Source organism: Cyprinodon tularosa, unplaced genomic scaffold (genome assembly GCF_016077235.1).
Source record: "Cyprinodon tularosa strain WSP-4 unplaced genomic scaffold, ASM1607723v1 ctg690, whole genome shotgun sequence".
Classification (NCBI taxonomy): Eukaryota; Metazoa; Chordata; class Actinopteri; order Cyprinodontiformes; family Cyprinodontidae; genus Cyprinodon; species Cyprinodon tularosa.
This window is the reverse complement of record NW_024039441.1, coordinates 110,348-126,669: the sequence shown is the minus strand read 5'-3', so window position 1 is coordinate 126,669 and position 16,322 is coordinate 110,348. Positions and strand designations below refer to the sequence as shown.

At 35.3% G+C, this 16,322-nt stretch overlaps 1 protein-coding gene across 1 annotated transcript in view; it reads right to left on the bottom strand.

Moving 5' to 3' along the window:
- Nucleotides 1-7,375, bottom strand: part of LOC119771845 (transmembrane protein 163-like) — an 80,310-nt gene extending 72,935 nt beyond the window's left edge. Inside the window, exons 1-2 of the mRNA XM_038268024.1 lie at nucleotides 7,164-7,375; nucleotides 6,831-7,077 (exon numbers count right to left, since the gene is read on the bottom strand). Of these exons, the coding sequence (XP_038123952.1) occupies nucleotides 6,831-7,026 (196 nt within the window). The 5' untranslated portion in view covers nucleotides 7,027-7,077; nucleotides 7,164-7,375. The remainder of the gene's footprint in view (nucleotides 1-6,830; nucleotides 7,078-7,163) is intronic.
- Nucleotides 7,376-16,322: the final 8,947 nt, after the last annotated feature.

Genomic DNA, 16,322 nt, shown 5'->3' with positions numbered 1-16,322 from the left:
TGATTGGCTATAAGAAGAGCGGAGACAGAGGAAACTCTGAGTTTACTGAAGAAAACATTCTACCGACCAGGTTAGTTCTGGGGAGAATGTTACTACGGCGACTGAAACAGAGGCTGAGGAAACTATTTTTGTTAACCGGAAAAGTCAGAGGTTCCCTGTTTTCAGGTTTAGACAACTTAAGAGTTTTCGGTAGACCTGCTTTGTGAAACGGACCCCTGCTCTGGACATGTGAGGAGTTCTCTTTTAAATAAAACAAGTTTTCTTAAATAGATAATGCAGCGTTGCGGGTTGCTTGTTGATCTTTATTTAAACATTTGGTGTAACTGAGTTATTTAAGTTGAAAGGATATAACATTACAAGTTTCCTTGACAAAGAGTATGTGAGACTGTGTTAATACATAAAGTGATATAGTAAGTAATTTAAACTCAGGTTATCAAATTCAAACAACAAATTATTATCAACTGAGAAAATTTGAAAACTTACCTTCCTGAATTGAATGAAACCTTTTCTGAAGTTCAGTTATCTCATGTTTTTAAGACAGCTATTGAACTTAAATAGTTAAGTCAAAGCACTGTGATAACTATTACAGTCCTGTTACCAAGAGGATGAAAAAACATCCATGTAGATGTTGCTGCCTAAACTGCTTCACTCAGTCTGAAAACTGAAAAAAGTGCATTCTCCTCTCACAATAAATGTGACAATTACTTAATGACTTTTAATTTAGAAGGTTAAAATGCTTTTTTTAATCTTCTTTTTTTTTTATTGAGATAACTTCACAGACAAAAGAAAAATATTTTTCAAAAAATTACTGGTTTGTCTGAAAAGAGACAGCTGCAATAGAATAGTGATGGATCCAATAAAATGCTTTTAATTATCAAAAAGAAATTTATTCTGGTCTTAAGAGAAAGCATTACTAAGGTTGCAAGTGTCTTATGATGCTAAAGTAGTGCTAAGTATTTTTTTCCATTATTGTTTCAGAAATATAAAGGTGTCTGCCCAACTAGGACTATAACACTGGAATTATGCTGCTGTGAAACAATAGAGCTCATGGCATAAAAAACTGAGATTATCGGTAATGTTTTGTACTTGTTAAAACACAAATCTTTTTCTAATATTTGTGTAATAAAAAACTTACTTTCCAATGTGCATCATTGTTCTAGTCATGTTCTAGTCCATTTTTTGGAGATGAAATGTAGGGGCTTTTAGTATTTTGGTGATTATTTTGTCTTCAAGTTGACAGCAACATGTTACCATGTGCCACGTTAAGATATCATAACAACAGGTTTTTTTCTGCTGTTGTGTTTCTACTTGTTTTTTAATGTTGAAATAATAGGTCTATTTTTTAGTCTGATCAAAAGTAAATGTGCATATTTTATCATGAATTTGGCTCATTTTTAGGGGATGGATGGATGGATGGATGGATGGATGGATGGATGGATGGATGGATGGATGGATGGATGGATGGATGGATGGATGGATGGATGGATGGATGGATGGATGGATGGATGGATGGATGGATGGATGGATAGGCAAAACAAATTTAGATTACAGTTGCCTTTGAATTAGATTTAATGGCCTTTATATCACATATTTATTAATTTCAGATTCATCCACCATTAGAGAAAACTAACTATCTGCATAAAAAGGCTGTGATCAATTAAAAGTGAAATAAAACGTTTGACATTAACCACTTTAAAGCAAAGTGAAGCTTTATTTTCTTACTGCTCTTTCTTTGGCCTTCACCATTTACTTCAGCTGTACTGTTTCTAACTCCTGTTACAATTTAAAAAAAGGAAATCTTAAGAAAATCACATGCTTCAAAGGGTAGATATTGAAAATCATCTGGTGCCCTGGGCAGAGGAAACAAAAATCAAAGTCTGTTTACACAATCAAATAGCAGCGTTTAGCCTTTCTCTGACTCAGAGGAATACTTCAATTTACAACATACAGTCTTTGTTTAAGTTTGGCAAATGGTAAGGGACAGAAATGTAAATAAGTGTAAAGTTTTTTGAGTAATAACAAAACAGCACTGAAATTTAGAAAGCCTGGAAAAGCAATTTACAGTTCTATTAAAAAAATGCTGAGTCATATTATAGTTCTATAACTTTTTAGACTAGAAAAACTGATTAAATTATCAAATACTGGTAATTAATACTTCAATTAAAAGAGATAAACATCTTAAATACCAACTTTCTGAACAAACGTGTTCAATTTCTCTTGTAATAAAATAAAATCTCTGCAAATTATGGTATTTTATATCGTTATCTACAAATATCATTCACATTTATTTTGGTCCCACCCTTCACAGAGAAGCTTAAAATTTTCTAAGAAAAAGCTAAACTTGCCAGGCTTAGTGTGTGTGTGTGTGTGTGTGTGTGTGTGTGTGTGTGTGTGTGTGTGTGTGTGTGTGTGTGTGTGTGTGTGTGTGTGTGTGTGTGTGTGTGTGTGTGTGTGTGTGTGTGTGTGTGTGTGTGTGTGTGTGTGTGTGTGTGTGTGGGTGGGTGGGTATGTTAGAGAGGGGAAGTGAGGCAGCGTGGTAAATCACTCTGCTCACATGATTCCTGGCTGGGGGAACAGACAGAAGGCATGTGCTTGACATCTCCTCACAGTTCACATCTCTCTGTGACTCATGCACAGGTTTCCACACTCTTCCATGAGTGCAAGTGTATGTGAGTTGGCATTTTGTCTGTCAAACCTTCCTCCAGATAAATAACAGGTCTTTAAAGTGGCACATCTGCAGAAAGCTTCCTTTATTCTAATAGCCATACATAAAATCCAGGCAAACCAACTGGCTATAGAGAACCAGTAAATAAAATACATCCATGTGGGGTGTAATCTTAATAGAAATCCAGCTGTTGTTTTTGTTCAGAGATTTGTTAGAGAATGTTAGTTAGCAAACTAACAGAAATAACAACTAGTGCCTTAAGGTCATAGGGAAGTCCAATTTAAATGTCAAATAACTCTGGATTAAAGATGTCTATAAATGTACTCTTTATCAGACAACTTTGTCCGAAAAGTTAGAAAATTTCAATTTTTAAAAGAATCCTGTCTTAAAATCTTTTTCTTTTTTTTCCGTTATCTTATGCAGGCAAGTTAGTTATACGTCAGTTTGTACACCTAAATTCGGCCAATCAGATATCAACACTAATTTGTCAATCAAATTTTTTCGGTCATAGCATCTCGATTCATATGTCGCAGCTAATATACGTAACGGTTGAAATAAGAAATAAGAACAATTTACTTTACCATTGAGTTATGTCCCAGTGTTCAGGGGGATGGACGTATGTGTCTTCTGCAGGCGTAGAGCTAACAGAACTGGTAGTGTTTTCGAGGCAAGGGCTCAAACATGTACGGCTGTAAGCCTTCTACACCAAACCAAGCTTCTGTCGCCCTGCCACACAACTTTGTACCCGCTTTCCTCCTTGTGAACAAAAAATGTATGACGGAGGAGACTCAACAACGACCTCCGACAAAAAACTCTCCTTCTCTTGCATGTTTCCGCTGTCCATAGCATTCCTTAACAGTGTCGTTGCTAAATGCTACTTGGTCCCAATGAAATTTCCTATTGGGAACCTACTAGCACTAAGTTGCTAACTAGTTAGCAAGATGCTTCAGACAAATGGCCACAACCAAACTTTGCGAACCTTCTGCAACAACAATTCCGTCCCCTTGATAAACGATTCACTTTATTTACTTGCGTAAAGTCGGGCACCACTCGGGAGAATTCAGAAATGCAATGGTTGGAACAGCCGCTTCCCTACAACTTTAAACACATATAAATTAGTTTCAGTAACTTAATGGGTGAGGTCTTCTTATCGTTAACCTGACATTGGCAGAATGGATGTACCTAATATCACCTGCAGGTGGCAGTAATACAAGGGATATAGCTTTAACTGATGAGCCAACCTCCAAAGAAGAAATTCTGCAAAAAATTACACCTGTCAAACAAATCACAAAACAAATGCTTTGGGATCGGTTCACACAATTATTAGTAGTATTTAGTATTTCACAATTTAACTATTAGTAGTATTAGTATTTCACAATCAGAGAAGCACTTGGCAGACATCAGGAGAAAACGGGGCTGATTCATCAGCTGGTGTATTATTTCACTCTGTGTGTGGACAGAAATTAGTTCTTTTTTTCCAGGTTGACCAGTTTCCAGCCATCATTAAACACTTTCCTGCTTGCTTGCTAAAATGTTGCCAGCTCTTTCTAAGTAATGCTGTGGTTGTGGAGGTAAACAACATGAATGACTGTCGCTAGGCAATGTGGCACTATGAAGATTTTATGTAAACTCTCAAATGTGTTGCCTACCCAGTAACATAATGGCTTTACTCACACTAAATTATTGGGTATGATAATAGGTCTTTACCCTGACTGGGTCAGTTATCTTGTAACTGGCCTTTTATTACAGGTTAATACAGCAAATCAGCTCCAGCTTTATTACTCATAACATAACCCTGACAAGTAAATTACTTTGTGAGGCTTTAAGTGTAAAGGGGCTTAAAACATGATGACCAAAGAACGTAGAAAAAATTAAAGCATAAAGGATAGGGTTTTGAACATCTCACAGTCCATCATCCTGAAACGATAATAGTATGACACAAATGTAAACCAAGCTGCTAAGTAAGGCAAGGAGAGCATTACTACTGGGTGCTGACTGTGGAGGAGCTGCACAGATCCATAGCTCAAATGAGAGAATCCCTTCACTCAAATGTGTCTTTCATCCCTTACATTCAATCTTTATAGAAGAATAGAAAGGGAAGAAAATATAGTATTCATAAGAAAGCTACTGAAGAAGTTGAGTTTTTTTTTTGTTTTTTTTTTTGTTTTTTAAAGCTCTAGTGGTTACTTAGTTAAAAACGTATCTTTCCCCTACTGGGTTAGTTTGGTTTCTGATCCCTTATACATTTAAAAAGACAAACTGCACCAATCTTCTGCTTCCCCTCCTTGTACATCCACTTAAATTTCACCCATCATTTTTGTTTCTTTTACTTCAGTTTTGGCCTTTCATGTCAAAAGCCAGCTTACCAAACATTCCTGCCTGTTCTGAAAACCCTTCACTGCTGGAAATGACATTCTGTAGCTCACACTTCAGGATAAAAAGGTCCTAGCCCTTACTGGCTACTCTGCACTCTGCAAAATAAAGCTAAAATATCTCCCTTATTAAATCTGGACCCATGCACAGCTTCACATCTGTATGGGTTTTACTTAAAGTAAGTCAGGTTAGCTGAAATTTTTTTTTGCCACTGCCAGAAAAAGTTAGTGTTCTTAGTAAATGCCTCTTTGCAGAAAATAAATTTGGGTTGTATCACGTCTTACAACAACTCAAGAATAGTGATTAACACAACAACCACAGTGCAAAAATTCTGATTGTGTCTTTCACAAATTCTACAATGTGATGAGGTTTTTGGAAATCTCACTTCTTCATTGGAGTAAGGTTGGATAGATGGAAAGTTTACCATGCCATTAAACAAGAAACTGATGTTCAATTCTTATTTCAATTTACTATATCACATTTATTGTGGAACAGCTAATCAGCTAAGTTTCACTTCATTTTTCTGTTATACTTTCTGTTTCTGTTCTCCAGGTGTTCAGCCTGAATGAAGCTGGCAACTAAGGTTAATGTATTAAATACTCTGTATTAAGACATGGACTAAGCCAAGAATGGGTAGATGTCTAGTGAGACCTGAGAAGACAACCCTGTATCTGATATGGTAAAGCCAGTCTTATTATATGTATGAGATATAGTAAGCAGTATATTTTTAAGGCCAAAAGTCTAAATAAAGAAAATCTTTAGTCCCATGATGGATTGCTGGCTTGTCAGAGGTCTACTGTTTCTTATTCTATAAGATTCACATAATTTTAACATAGCACATACATGGTGCAATGAAGAATTAGAAAAATCTTAACATTTTTACCAACTTTAAATAATCAATTACTAATTTTCATGAATTGCAAAAGGTTTAATTGGATTCATGTCTGGAATTTGTTTGGCCTTTCTAATACATAACTATGCCTAAATCCAAATCATTCTAAGATGCTCGGCTATATATTTAGTGTCACTGTCATACTGGAAGGTAAACCTCCACCTTAATCTTAAAAATCTTCCTCCAGGAATGTCCTGCATGTCATTTTATTAAATGACCTCCGACCAGCTTCCCTGTCCCTGCCAAAGAAAAATAAACCCTCAACAATGATGTTGCCACCATTGTTTCACAATGGCGATGATGTGTTCTTGATGATCTGCGTAAGGGACAGATTTTTGAAATAGTGGTCCTGTCAGCAAATCTGCATAGGCCTAGGCCTCTGCTGCTTGTCTTGTCAATTAATAGATTTACTTTATTGTTGCATGACCTAACCCTTCAACATTCAAAAAACTTTCTTTCTAAACCATATGCCATGGTCTTCATGACACTTTTTAAAAATGTTCTCGAAAGCTGGGAAGGTCTTCAACAAACAGCTGGATAGTTACTTCTAAAGACCTCCGGTTTCACTGGATTTTATTCAGTAGAATAGGTGTAAACGGTATTAAATATAAATACATGACTTCGAGGCAGATTCATGTTTTCACCTTGATATCCATTTTGTGACTGCTCCAACATGAATCCTGCTGATGTCTGACTATCATACATTATTCAAAGAGAAGACCGAAAATATCTGGCATGGATAAAAATAACCATCCTGTCTCCGTCAGACCCCCTCCTTCTGTCTCTCTCTACCTCTCAGTCACTTACGCGCATTCAAACACAGACATCCCACCCAAAAAAAAAAAAAAACACTCCATCAACTTTTAAAGCTGGTTAAATACCCAAACATTAAAAAGTTACCTTCTCCGTCCACATTGTCAGTAATCTTCATCTCCTGGTTCCCTGTGAAAGCCTCTGGCTCTGTGGGGCTCCTGGTCTGCTGATGGTTGCTGAAGCCATCAGATGCGTACTGGCCGTTCCGCACCGTGGCCGGCCAGGGATCCACAACCGTCGGCTCCGGGACAGGGCAGGACTCCTGGGTCACCTGGTCTTCCATAGCCCCTGTTTGAGCTCAGCCTCTTGGAGGAAGTGGTGAACAAAGATGAGGCTGGATGGAGGGGGAAATAAAATAAAGCAAAATATTCACACCGGTTGGTAAGGTGCAGCGGCCATCCAGCGCGTCATATATCCCACCGGTGTTGACTCGGTTCTGCAGAGAGGTTGGGAGGAAAGATGATTATCTGAGAAGATAAGAGAAAAGAAAAGTGTATCTCTATAGCATCAGGTGAGAAGTAAGTCCCTTCTTGAGATGCCGGCAGTGAAGATCTGACTGAAGCAATAATTTATGGTCAGATGCGATGATGCGATAAGCTCAGATCTGCTGTGATTCTGGCAGGCGGTGCCAGCAACTTGGTTACCCTCCTCCCCTCCCTGCTTTTCTCATCATCTCATATTTCAGCATCACATCCACAGCCTTACAACAATCTCTTTTCAGTCATATTAAGTCATATTTTGCGCAAAACAAATGACATAACATAGAACTCGTGATTGGAGATCAGATTTTAAAAATGTTGTTTCCTCTATTTTACTTCTGGATACAAGAATGCAGCTTCCAGTACATCACCTGGAAATGGTCATTTAGATGGGGCGGTTTCATGCACCAGCACAAACAGCCTTGTCCAAGCTATAAGCAGGAAACAGTCAGCAAAAAGCACAGCCAGCCAAGATTTCTGGTTTTTGCTTATTAAACTGCTCCTCATTTGCTCAATATGGTTATGTGAGATTATGAAAATACATTAAAACATCTGGTTTCAGCTAAAAATACAATCTATACTTTATGGATTCTTACACACACACACACACAAACACACAAAAATCAATCAACTGTTTATTTAAGTTAATTCATTATTTTTTATTTCTGAAATGTAATCATGGCATGGCTATCAGCTCTACCCCATTAAATTAAATTATAATATAGTGAAATGTAAGTGAAAAAACTAAACAAAAAAGGAACTTTGATAAATACAAAATTGAAGAGAAGCAAAGTCCATTTAAGAATTTTAGGTCATTCACAAGGCATGTATTAAAATCCAACAGGCACATACATATACAAAACTATGGCTTCAAATGAAGCATTCATTGGCAGTTTGAAGTGGAGACACTGTAAGAAGTATTATACACTGCAAAAGCCACCTAAAAATTAGAAAAAATATCTTAAATTAAGTGTATTTACCATTAATTAAATAAGATAATTGGCCAATGGAATGAGTATTTTTAGTCTTAAAATAAGATAATTAGATAATATGCTCTTGAAATAAGACAATGCAAATGTGTTTTCTTATTTTAAATGTAATTTGTCTTGTTCCATTGGCAACGTGTCTCAATTACCCCCTCAATTCAAGAAAAAATGCACTTATTGCAAGAAAAAATGACTTATTTAGGTTTCAATTTTTTGCAGTGTATGTCTGAAGACGAAAAAAGGGTTTGGACCATTGCTCGGTTGTCCAAAGCCTCATTTCTAGAGTTCATATGTACAGAATCAAAGTCTCTGTTAGGTCTATGACGAGCTGCTACGGTCAGTCATGATTTAAGAGGATATTAGATCTGTTGATGCTTTGCTTTTCTTTTTTATCACGTCTCTTCCTGATGCTTATAAGCCTAATAGAAACGTATAGGCTTTTAGTACCAGCCTTTACTGTCTAAAATCCCAACAGTTGCTATTTCTGTGATGGTAGCGCTATGTTTGAATTGCAGTTTAATTAAAATCCACACAGACAATTTGGAGTGTTGTCAAGAGGAAGGTAAAACAGAACCAGCAATTACCTTAAACACCACTGTAATTGAGAAAATACATTTAGATCTTTTGTTTGTTTGTTTGTTAGAATTATAGAATTCAGGAGAAATTATTTCATTAAAACTAAGCTACATTTCTCAAAAGGATTTTTTAATAGACACTTTATAACTACAACTCCATTTAAAAGAAAATAAATCACAATTGAAATTCAAATACTCTATATATGTTTTCTAGTTTATAATTTCCAAAACGTTTAGAAATAAACTTGATGTCCAAGTAGAGTATCGTTTATTTTTAAAGCACCAAATAAAATAAAATAAGCAACAAAAAAGTATACTTTCTTTATTTTTTAGAATGTTGTTAACTGAAAATGAATAATGTCACATATTCTTTTATATGTATCCCACAACAAACTGAGATCATAACTGTAAAAGGTTGGTGAGGCAAATTTGGCGCCCATTTTTCATTATAGTTCTGTGACAAAAGAGTTTTTAGCTAGTTAGATTCTAAAACTATGTTACATTTGCATAATGTCATTAATATATGTAATAATTACTATTTTGGAAAGAATGATCTTCGCCATGTTAAAAGTTGTTCTTAATCTTCTTGTCTAATACACTTACTGCAATGACGTGAAACCTCTTTAAATCCATTCTCTGTACCATTAATCATAGGGAATTACAGTTTTTTTAATTACATTTTATTACAAATAAAAAGAACAATATTTACTTACCCCTGTATATACTGTTTAACTTGTAATTAAATATCAACTCATCCAAATATGTTTTTCACAGGGATCTCTGTTGTTTACTTAAAACATGGCAATAAATGTTAAGCAAAATCTTACAAAACATAGACTGAATGTGAACCTTGATGATATTGCAAGCTATAATTGATGATCCAAAACAGCAGATTCACCGAATCCCTGTCTAATTCACTTTTACTTGAAAAGGTTGTTTTAAAGCTTCTAATAATTTCCTTCATGAAAGAACAGACATTCCTTTGACCCTAAAAGAAAGTGAGGATTGTTTTAAGTTGATGACCATCTCAGATAAGATGCTGGCATCAGGCACATGAAATAACCTCTAATTGGCTGAACAGCATGTGAGTTTAAACCAACTACTCCTGTGTCAGTCAATTTAGAAAATGCACTATGAATCAGTTTAGCAAGAGTATAGTGAGATATATTTAATCCCTAGAATATATTTAATTTGCACAAAAACATTACCGGATGTAAAAACTTATACTAATGTTATAGGAAACTATAATCTCCCCTAAACTGTTCATCTTCATAAGGAAAATATTTCAGTAAAGTCATATAAAGCAAAAGTAGTTTAATGTCTGACTCACTCCACCATAAACACTGTTATGTGAATGAAATTAAAAGAAACAAATCTATTTGATGCGGTGTTGCATAATTATAGCACTGTAACTGTAGTCAACACTTAGTTGTAAGATACTTCATCATGAATATAGCCGCCTAATTGTTACAGAAAAGAAAAGACAGGATATGTAATGAGGTTTGCATAAATAAAGATTTTATTTTCTTGTAGGGTGCCCACACATTTTTATCTCAGAATTTTTAGCAAGACTTCTATTTGGATGGATGGATGGATGGATGGACGGACGGACGGACGGACGGACGGACGGACGGACGGACGGACGGACGGACAGATACAAGTATGGGTTTGTGAGGTTGTTATTGTACGCATAAGCAGATGTGTAACTAAAGATAATTTTGATCATTTGAATATAAATATAAAAGCAAAGCTATGAAAGTAGACTATTTGTTTTTGCTCTTTGCCAAAAAATTTGTTCTACAGGGTTTTTCAAAATAATCTGGTTTTCCCTGACAGAGTATGCAAAGATAAAAATTTTATCTACATGATTAACCCCTAGAACCCTACGGACCCACCGGTGGGTCCAGCTGCTACGTGACCTCGTAATTTTAACAAACCCCCAGTATTGATGTAAAAAACACATTTGGCACAGTTTGGTGACATTTTTGGATAAATGTGCCAAAATGGCCTCTCCGCCTAAGAAATTTCTCACTAATACCGTTCTAAAATAAATATGATTCATCTGATTGAGTCCAAATTTGGTATATTTTTACACAACATTTAGATTTAAAAGTCTGTACTACTTTTTTGTGCTATAAATAATATTTTGGTAGTGTTTTGCAATGTTTATTTCAAAGAAAATTTTGGCGAGGTTCAAAAAATGCAAAATATTTTGTATTTTGTCCCTAATATTTCAGGCAGGGTCAAAGCTACAATGGTGCTGACACCAGAAAACCATTCTATGACATCTTACCTTTACAGAGGTACCAAAAGTTTCTTCTTAAATCTAATAGCTTTGAGGCTATAAGTTATTTACTTTTGTGTGTTTTTGTCAGACAGAAATTTATTTATACCCCCTTAGGGTGTAAGAGGTTAAATGTCAGCAGTGAACCTGTCTCTCTTCTGGTGGAAACAAAATATATCAATTAATTTAAAAAAATACTTATGCCAATGATAATGGCTTATAAATGAGTTTCAGTTTATTAGCGATCTATTCATTTTAGCTGTAGCTTCTCGATAATTATCAATGTCACAACAATCTTTCCAAATTAAGGTTGATATCAAATGTTCTCTAATCATTCCAAAACAAAATATTCATAATTTATCTCTACCATCTGACATTCTATCCATTTTAAGCTATCATAAATTGCTCAGCTTTGTACTTACCCCCCCCCCCTTAATTATCTATTGTTTTTTTCATTATATTAAGTATTACATATTCAAAACTAAACCTTTTCTCTAAAAAAAAACAAAAATAGTAATGACACATTCACCTGAAAAAAACATGAAGAATCTGTGTTATTATCATAATTTAACACACCTCTCTGCTGCTTCTCTGCTGTTATCCCCCATTACTCCATCCAGACAGTGTCTTGCCCACGATTAAAATCAAATAAATTAGAAAATAATCCCAAAGGAGTAAATCTTGATAATCTAGTTAAAATTAAAATAGCTCCAATTGGGGAAAAAGTTAAAACGATTAATAGTGGTTTGTTTAACATCTCTTTCTTCAAAAAGTCTGCTAGTTAATGATTTGATTTGTGTTAATCACATTGAAATATGTTGCCTTACAGAAACTTGGCTGCAGCAAGAGGATTATGTGAACATAAATAAGGCCACTCCTTCTAGTTATTTATATTTTCTGATACCCAGAATTTCTGGGTGAGGAGGAGGAGTAGCAACAATCTTTCAGTCTGACTTACTTTTTACTCATAAGGCAGTAAATAATTACAACTCTTTTAAATATTTAACCCTTACTTTCCCTCATCTAAAATGCAAAGCCACAGAACCTCTTCTCTTTATTTTTTCTAACATTAATCAGGTCCTTACTCTGAATTTTGAGATGAATTTTCAGAGTTCCTAACTGATTTGGTGTCAAATACTGATAGGGTCATCATATTGGGAGATTTTAACATCTACAGTATGCTGACATTGAAAGTAATAGCTTAAGTGCAGAATTTAATGCTATCTTTGATGCTATTGGTTTTGTTCAAAAGGTGAATAGTCCCACACATTCTCATATTTATACTCTGGACCTTGTGCTGACATATGGCATTGAATGTGAAGAAATAACAGTATTACCTCACAACCCTGTCCTCTCTGACCACTTTCTAATAACCTTCAGGATTACTTTAACAGAGTTCTCCTCCCCCAAAAGAAGGTTTCAGTCTAACAGATCATTATCTGCTGGTGCAGTTATACATTTTAAAGAATCTTTTTCACTTTCTTGCTCCTCTTTGTCGCTGAGCAGTGCTGCAGAGGGCAAAAGTTTAGTTTATACCCCTTCACGGGTTGATTATTTTGTTGATGGGGTTGCTAGTTCTATGCGTACTGCATTAGTTAATGCAGCCCCTTTGAAAAAGAAAAACTAATATAATAAAGCTTGCTCCCTGGTTTAATGCAGAGCTGCACACTAAAGCAAAATGCTAGGAAACTGGAGAGAAAATGGCGCTCTACATGCCTACGGGAATCCTACGTTTTAGAGGAGAATAAGAATAATCCTAGATATCTTTTTGATACATAACTGCCATAACTCTGTGGGATTGTCCATCCCACCTGTTATTAGCAGTGACGATTTTATGGGATTCTTATTAAATAAAATTGATTAAGTAAAAATAAGATAATTAGCACCCCTCTAATGGTTTATCTCTGGAAGCTGAGGCAGTATCTGAGGTAGTCATGGAATCTGAACTGGGTTTAGACTGCTTTGATCCAGATGAACTTTCAGAGTTAGCAAAACTATTGTCTTCATTTATATCTTCAACTTGTATGTTAGATCCAGTTCCAAACAGCTTCTTTAAGGAAGTTTTCCCTTTGATCTCCTCCTCCTTTTTAGATGTGATTAATCCATCTCTGTTACAGGAATATTTACCAAAGGCTTTTAAGGATGCTGTAATTAAACCTTTACTTAAAAAACAGTCTCTTGGCCCAGATGACTTGGTCAATTATAGACCTGTATCCAATCTTCCTTTCCTGTATAAAATTCGTGAGAAAATAGTTACCAAACAAGTGTGCGATCACTTACACCATAATGAACTTTTTGAAGAGTTTCAGTCTGGCTTCAGAGCTCATTATAGCACTGAAACGGCTCTGGAGAAAGTCGCTAATGATATCCTCATGGCCTCAGATAATGGACTTGTATCAGTACTTGTTCTGTTAGATCTCAGTGCTGCATTTGATACTGTTGATCATAATATTTTTATATATTTTATACTTTTAGAAAGACTTGAATATTTGTATGAATTAAAGGAACAGCACTAGACTATTTTAAATCTTATCTATCTGATCGATTTAATTTTGTTCACATTAATGATAAATCTTCCTCATGAAGACTTTGGAGTACCACAGGGATCAGTGCTAGGATCAATTCTCTTTACTTTATATATGCTCCCAATCGGTAGAATTATTAGACAGCATGGGAATAATTTCCACTGTTATGCTGATGATACTCAGTTATATCTGTCTACAAATCCAGATTACGCTAATCCATTACATAGATTGCAAGCAAGTTTTTAAAACATAAAAACCTGGATGACTCTTAATTTCCTACTTCTGATGCAGTAAAGAACAGAAGTTATAGTCTTTGGACCAGAGTCTATGAAAAAAAAGCTGATTAGTCAGAAATTTAATTTGGATGGGATTAAATTGAGCTCAAACAGTAAAATAAAAAATCTTGGTGTTATTTTTGATCAGGACCTGTCATTTAAATCAAAGAGTTTTCTAGAATTTCCTTCTTTCATTTGCAGATATTGCAAAAATTAGAAATATCCTGTGCTGAGAAACCTTTCCATGTATTTGTTACTTCAAGGGTGGACTATTGTAATTCTTTGCTATCACGTAGTCCATTAACTGTTGTTAAAAGCCTTCAGCTGATCCAAAATACTGCAGCCAAAGTTAAAAAAAAAAAAAAAAAGAAAATAGAGATCGTATTTCACCTATCCTAGCTTATCTTCACTGGCTTCCTGGTAAATCTAGAATAGAATTTAAAATCCTCCTTCTCACTCATAAAGCTTTCAATGACCAAGCACCATCTTACATCAGAGATTTGATTCTTCCTTATGTACCTAACAGAGCACTTCGCTCTCAATCTGCAGGTTTACTAGTGATTCCTAGAATTTCCAAAAATAGAATGGGAGGCAGATCTTTTAGTTATCAGGCTCCTCTCCTGTGGTACCAACTACCAGTTTTAGTCCTTGAGGCAGACACCCTGTCTGCTTTTAAGGGTAGGCTTAAAACTTTTCTTTTTGATAAAGCTTATAGTTAGAGTGGCTTGGGTTATCCTGAGCTATCTCTATAGTTATGCTGCTATAGGCGTAGACTGCCTTTTTACACCATTCGGCTTCATTCTATCTCTATTCTCCGACTCTGCAGAAATTGATAGTTCAATCTCTAACATTATGCCCTCTCTGGTTTTTCTTCATCTGGCCTGTTCCTGTTTGGCTGTGACACCATCCTGAAGAGAAATATCAGCTGTGCTGCTGCCATCAACCCCTTTTTTTTTTAGATGTTTTAGCTTGTCCTATTTTTCAGTGTAGAGCTGTTTCCCTGACTGTGACTGGCTGGATGTGCTGTGCTCCCTTCGTCCTCTGACGTTGAAGCTGGCTCTAAGCTCATCTGCCTGGCTGTGTGTTTCCTGGACGGGGCCGCCTGTGGAGCTGGTTAACAGTCATCTGTTGTATATCTGCTTCTTTTTGTGTCTCTGCTTCTGTCTCCTTGAACCTCAGTCCGCCTCGGCAGATGGCCGCTCACAGTTAGCCTGGTTCTGCTGGAGGTTTCATCCTGTTAAAAGGGAGTTTTTCCTCTCCACTGTTGCTATAAGCGTGTTTGGTGTGAGGGATTGCCTTTAAGTGCGTGAGTTGATGCAATCAAGTGGTTTTCCTTAGATAGAAAACTTTGAACTAATTTGACTGTATAATCTCTTTGAATTATCTCTATAAAGTGCCTTGAGATGGCATGTATTGTGATTGGGCGCTATATAAATAAACTGAATTGAATTAAATTGGACAAGACTTAATTGATTATTTTCATTGACTCTCGGCATAGAATGCTGATTTAGTACAAAGAAAAAAAATTAAAAGCATGTGTACAAAATATAATACAGCCCAAGGAGAAACCATTTGCAGAAAAAAATAAAAGAAAACCCATCCCTCCATACATACTGTACATACATACAAACATACATATATACATACATACATACATACATACATACATACATACATACATACATACATACATACATACATACATACATACATACATACATACATACATACATACATACATACATACATACATACATACATACATACATACATACATACATACATACATACATACATACATACATACATACATACATACATACATACATACATACATACATACATACATACATACATTTATACATATTTAGTTTCCTAATTTTCAGACTTGCCCTTGCAAGATATGAGTTTAGACTGGCCGCTCAAAGAATTTACGGCCCAGACTCTCCATCAGAAGCAACACATATACTTTAAAGCTGTGACAGGACTTTAAGTTCTACTGCTTGTCCTGCATTTTCTCATGCTCAATCCATGTGACACATGCTTTTTTATACAAAAGATTAGAATCTTGTTTCTAAGAAAACCAAATAGACTTATATAACTGTATATTTTTGAAGTTCTGTGTATTTCTTTAGGTTATAAAATCCATTAATTTCTTTTTTGAATTTAAAATATTGGATTTTTTTTTTTTTGTACTTTGTTTCTCTATCTAGTTTTTCTGAAATAAGGGAAGATTTAGGTATACAATTCCTAAGAGGATATATCTGATTACACAAATTAAGGCGCATAGTTAAAAGCTACTTTTCAAACAATTAAACTGATTTACTTCAATGCAAAATACATTTCTAAACATTACAGTGCAGATAAGAAAAGTCATGATAATGGATGTGAAATTGCAGCCCTGCCATATAAATGAGTGGACTTTAAGTAGATTAGGTAATATATGACCAGCAAG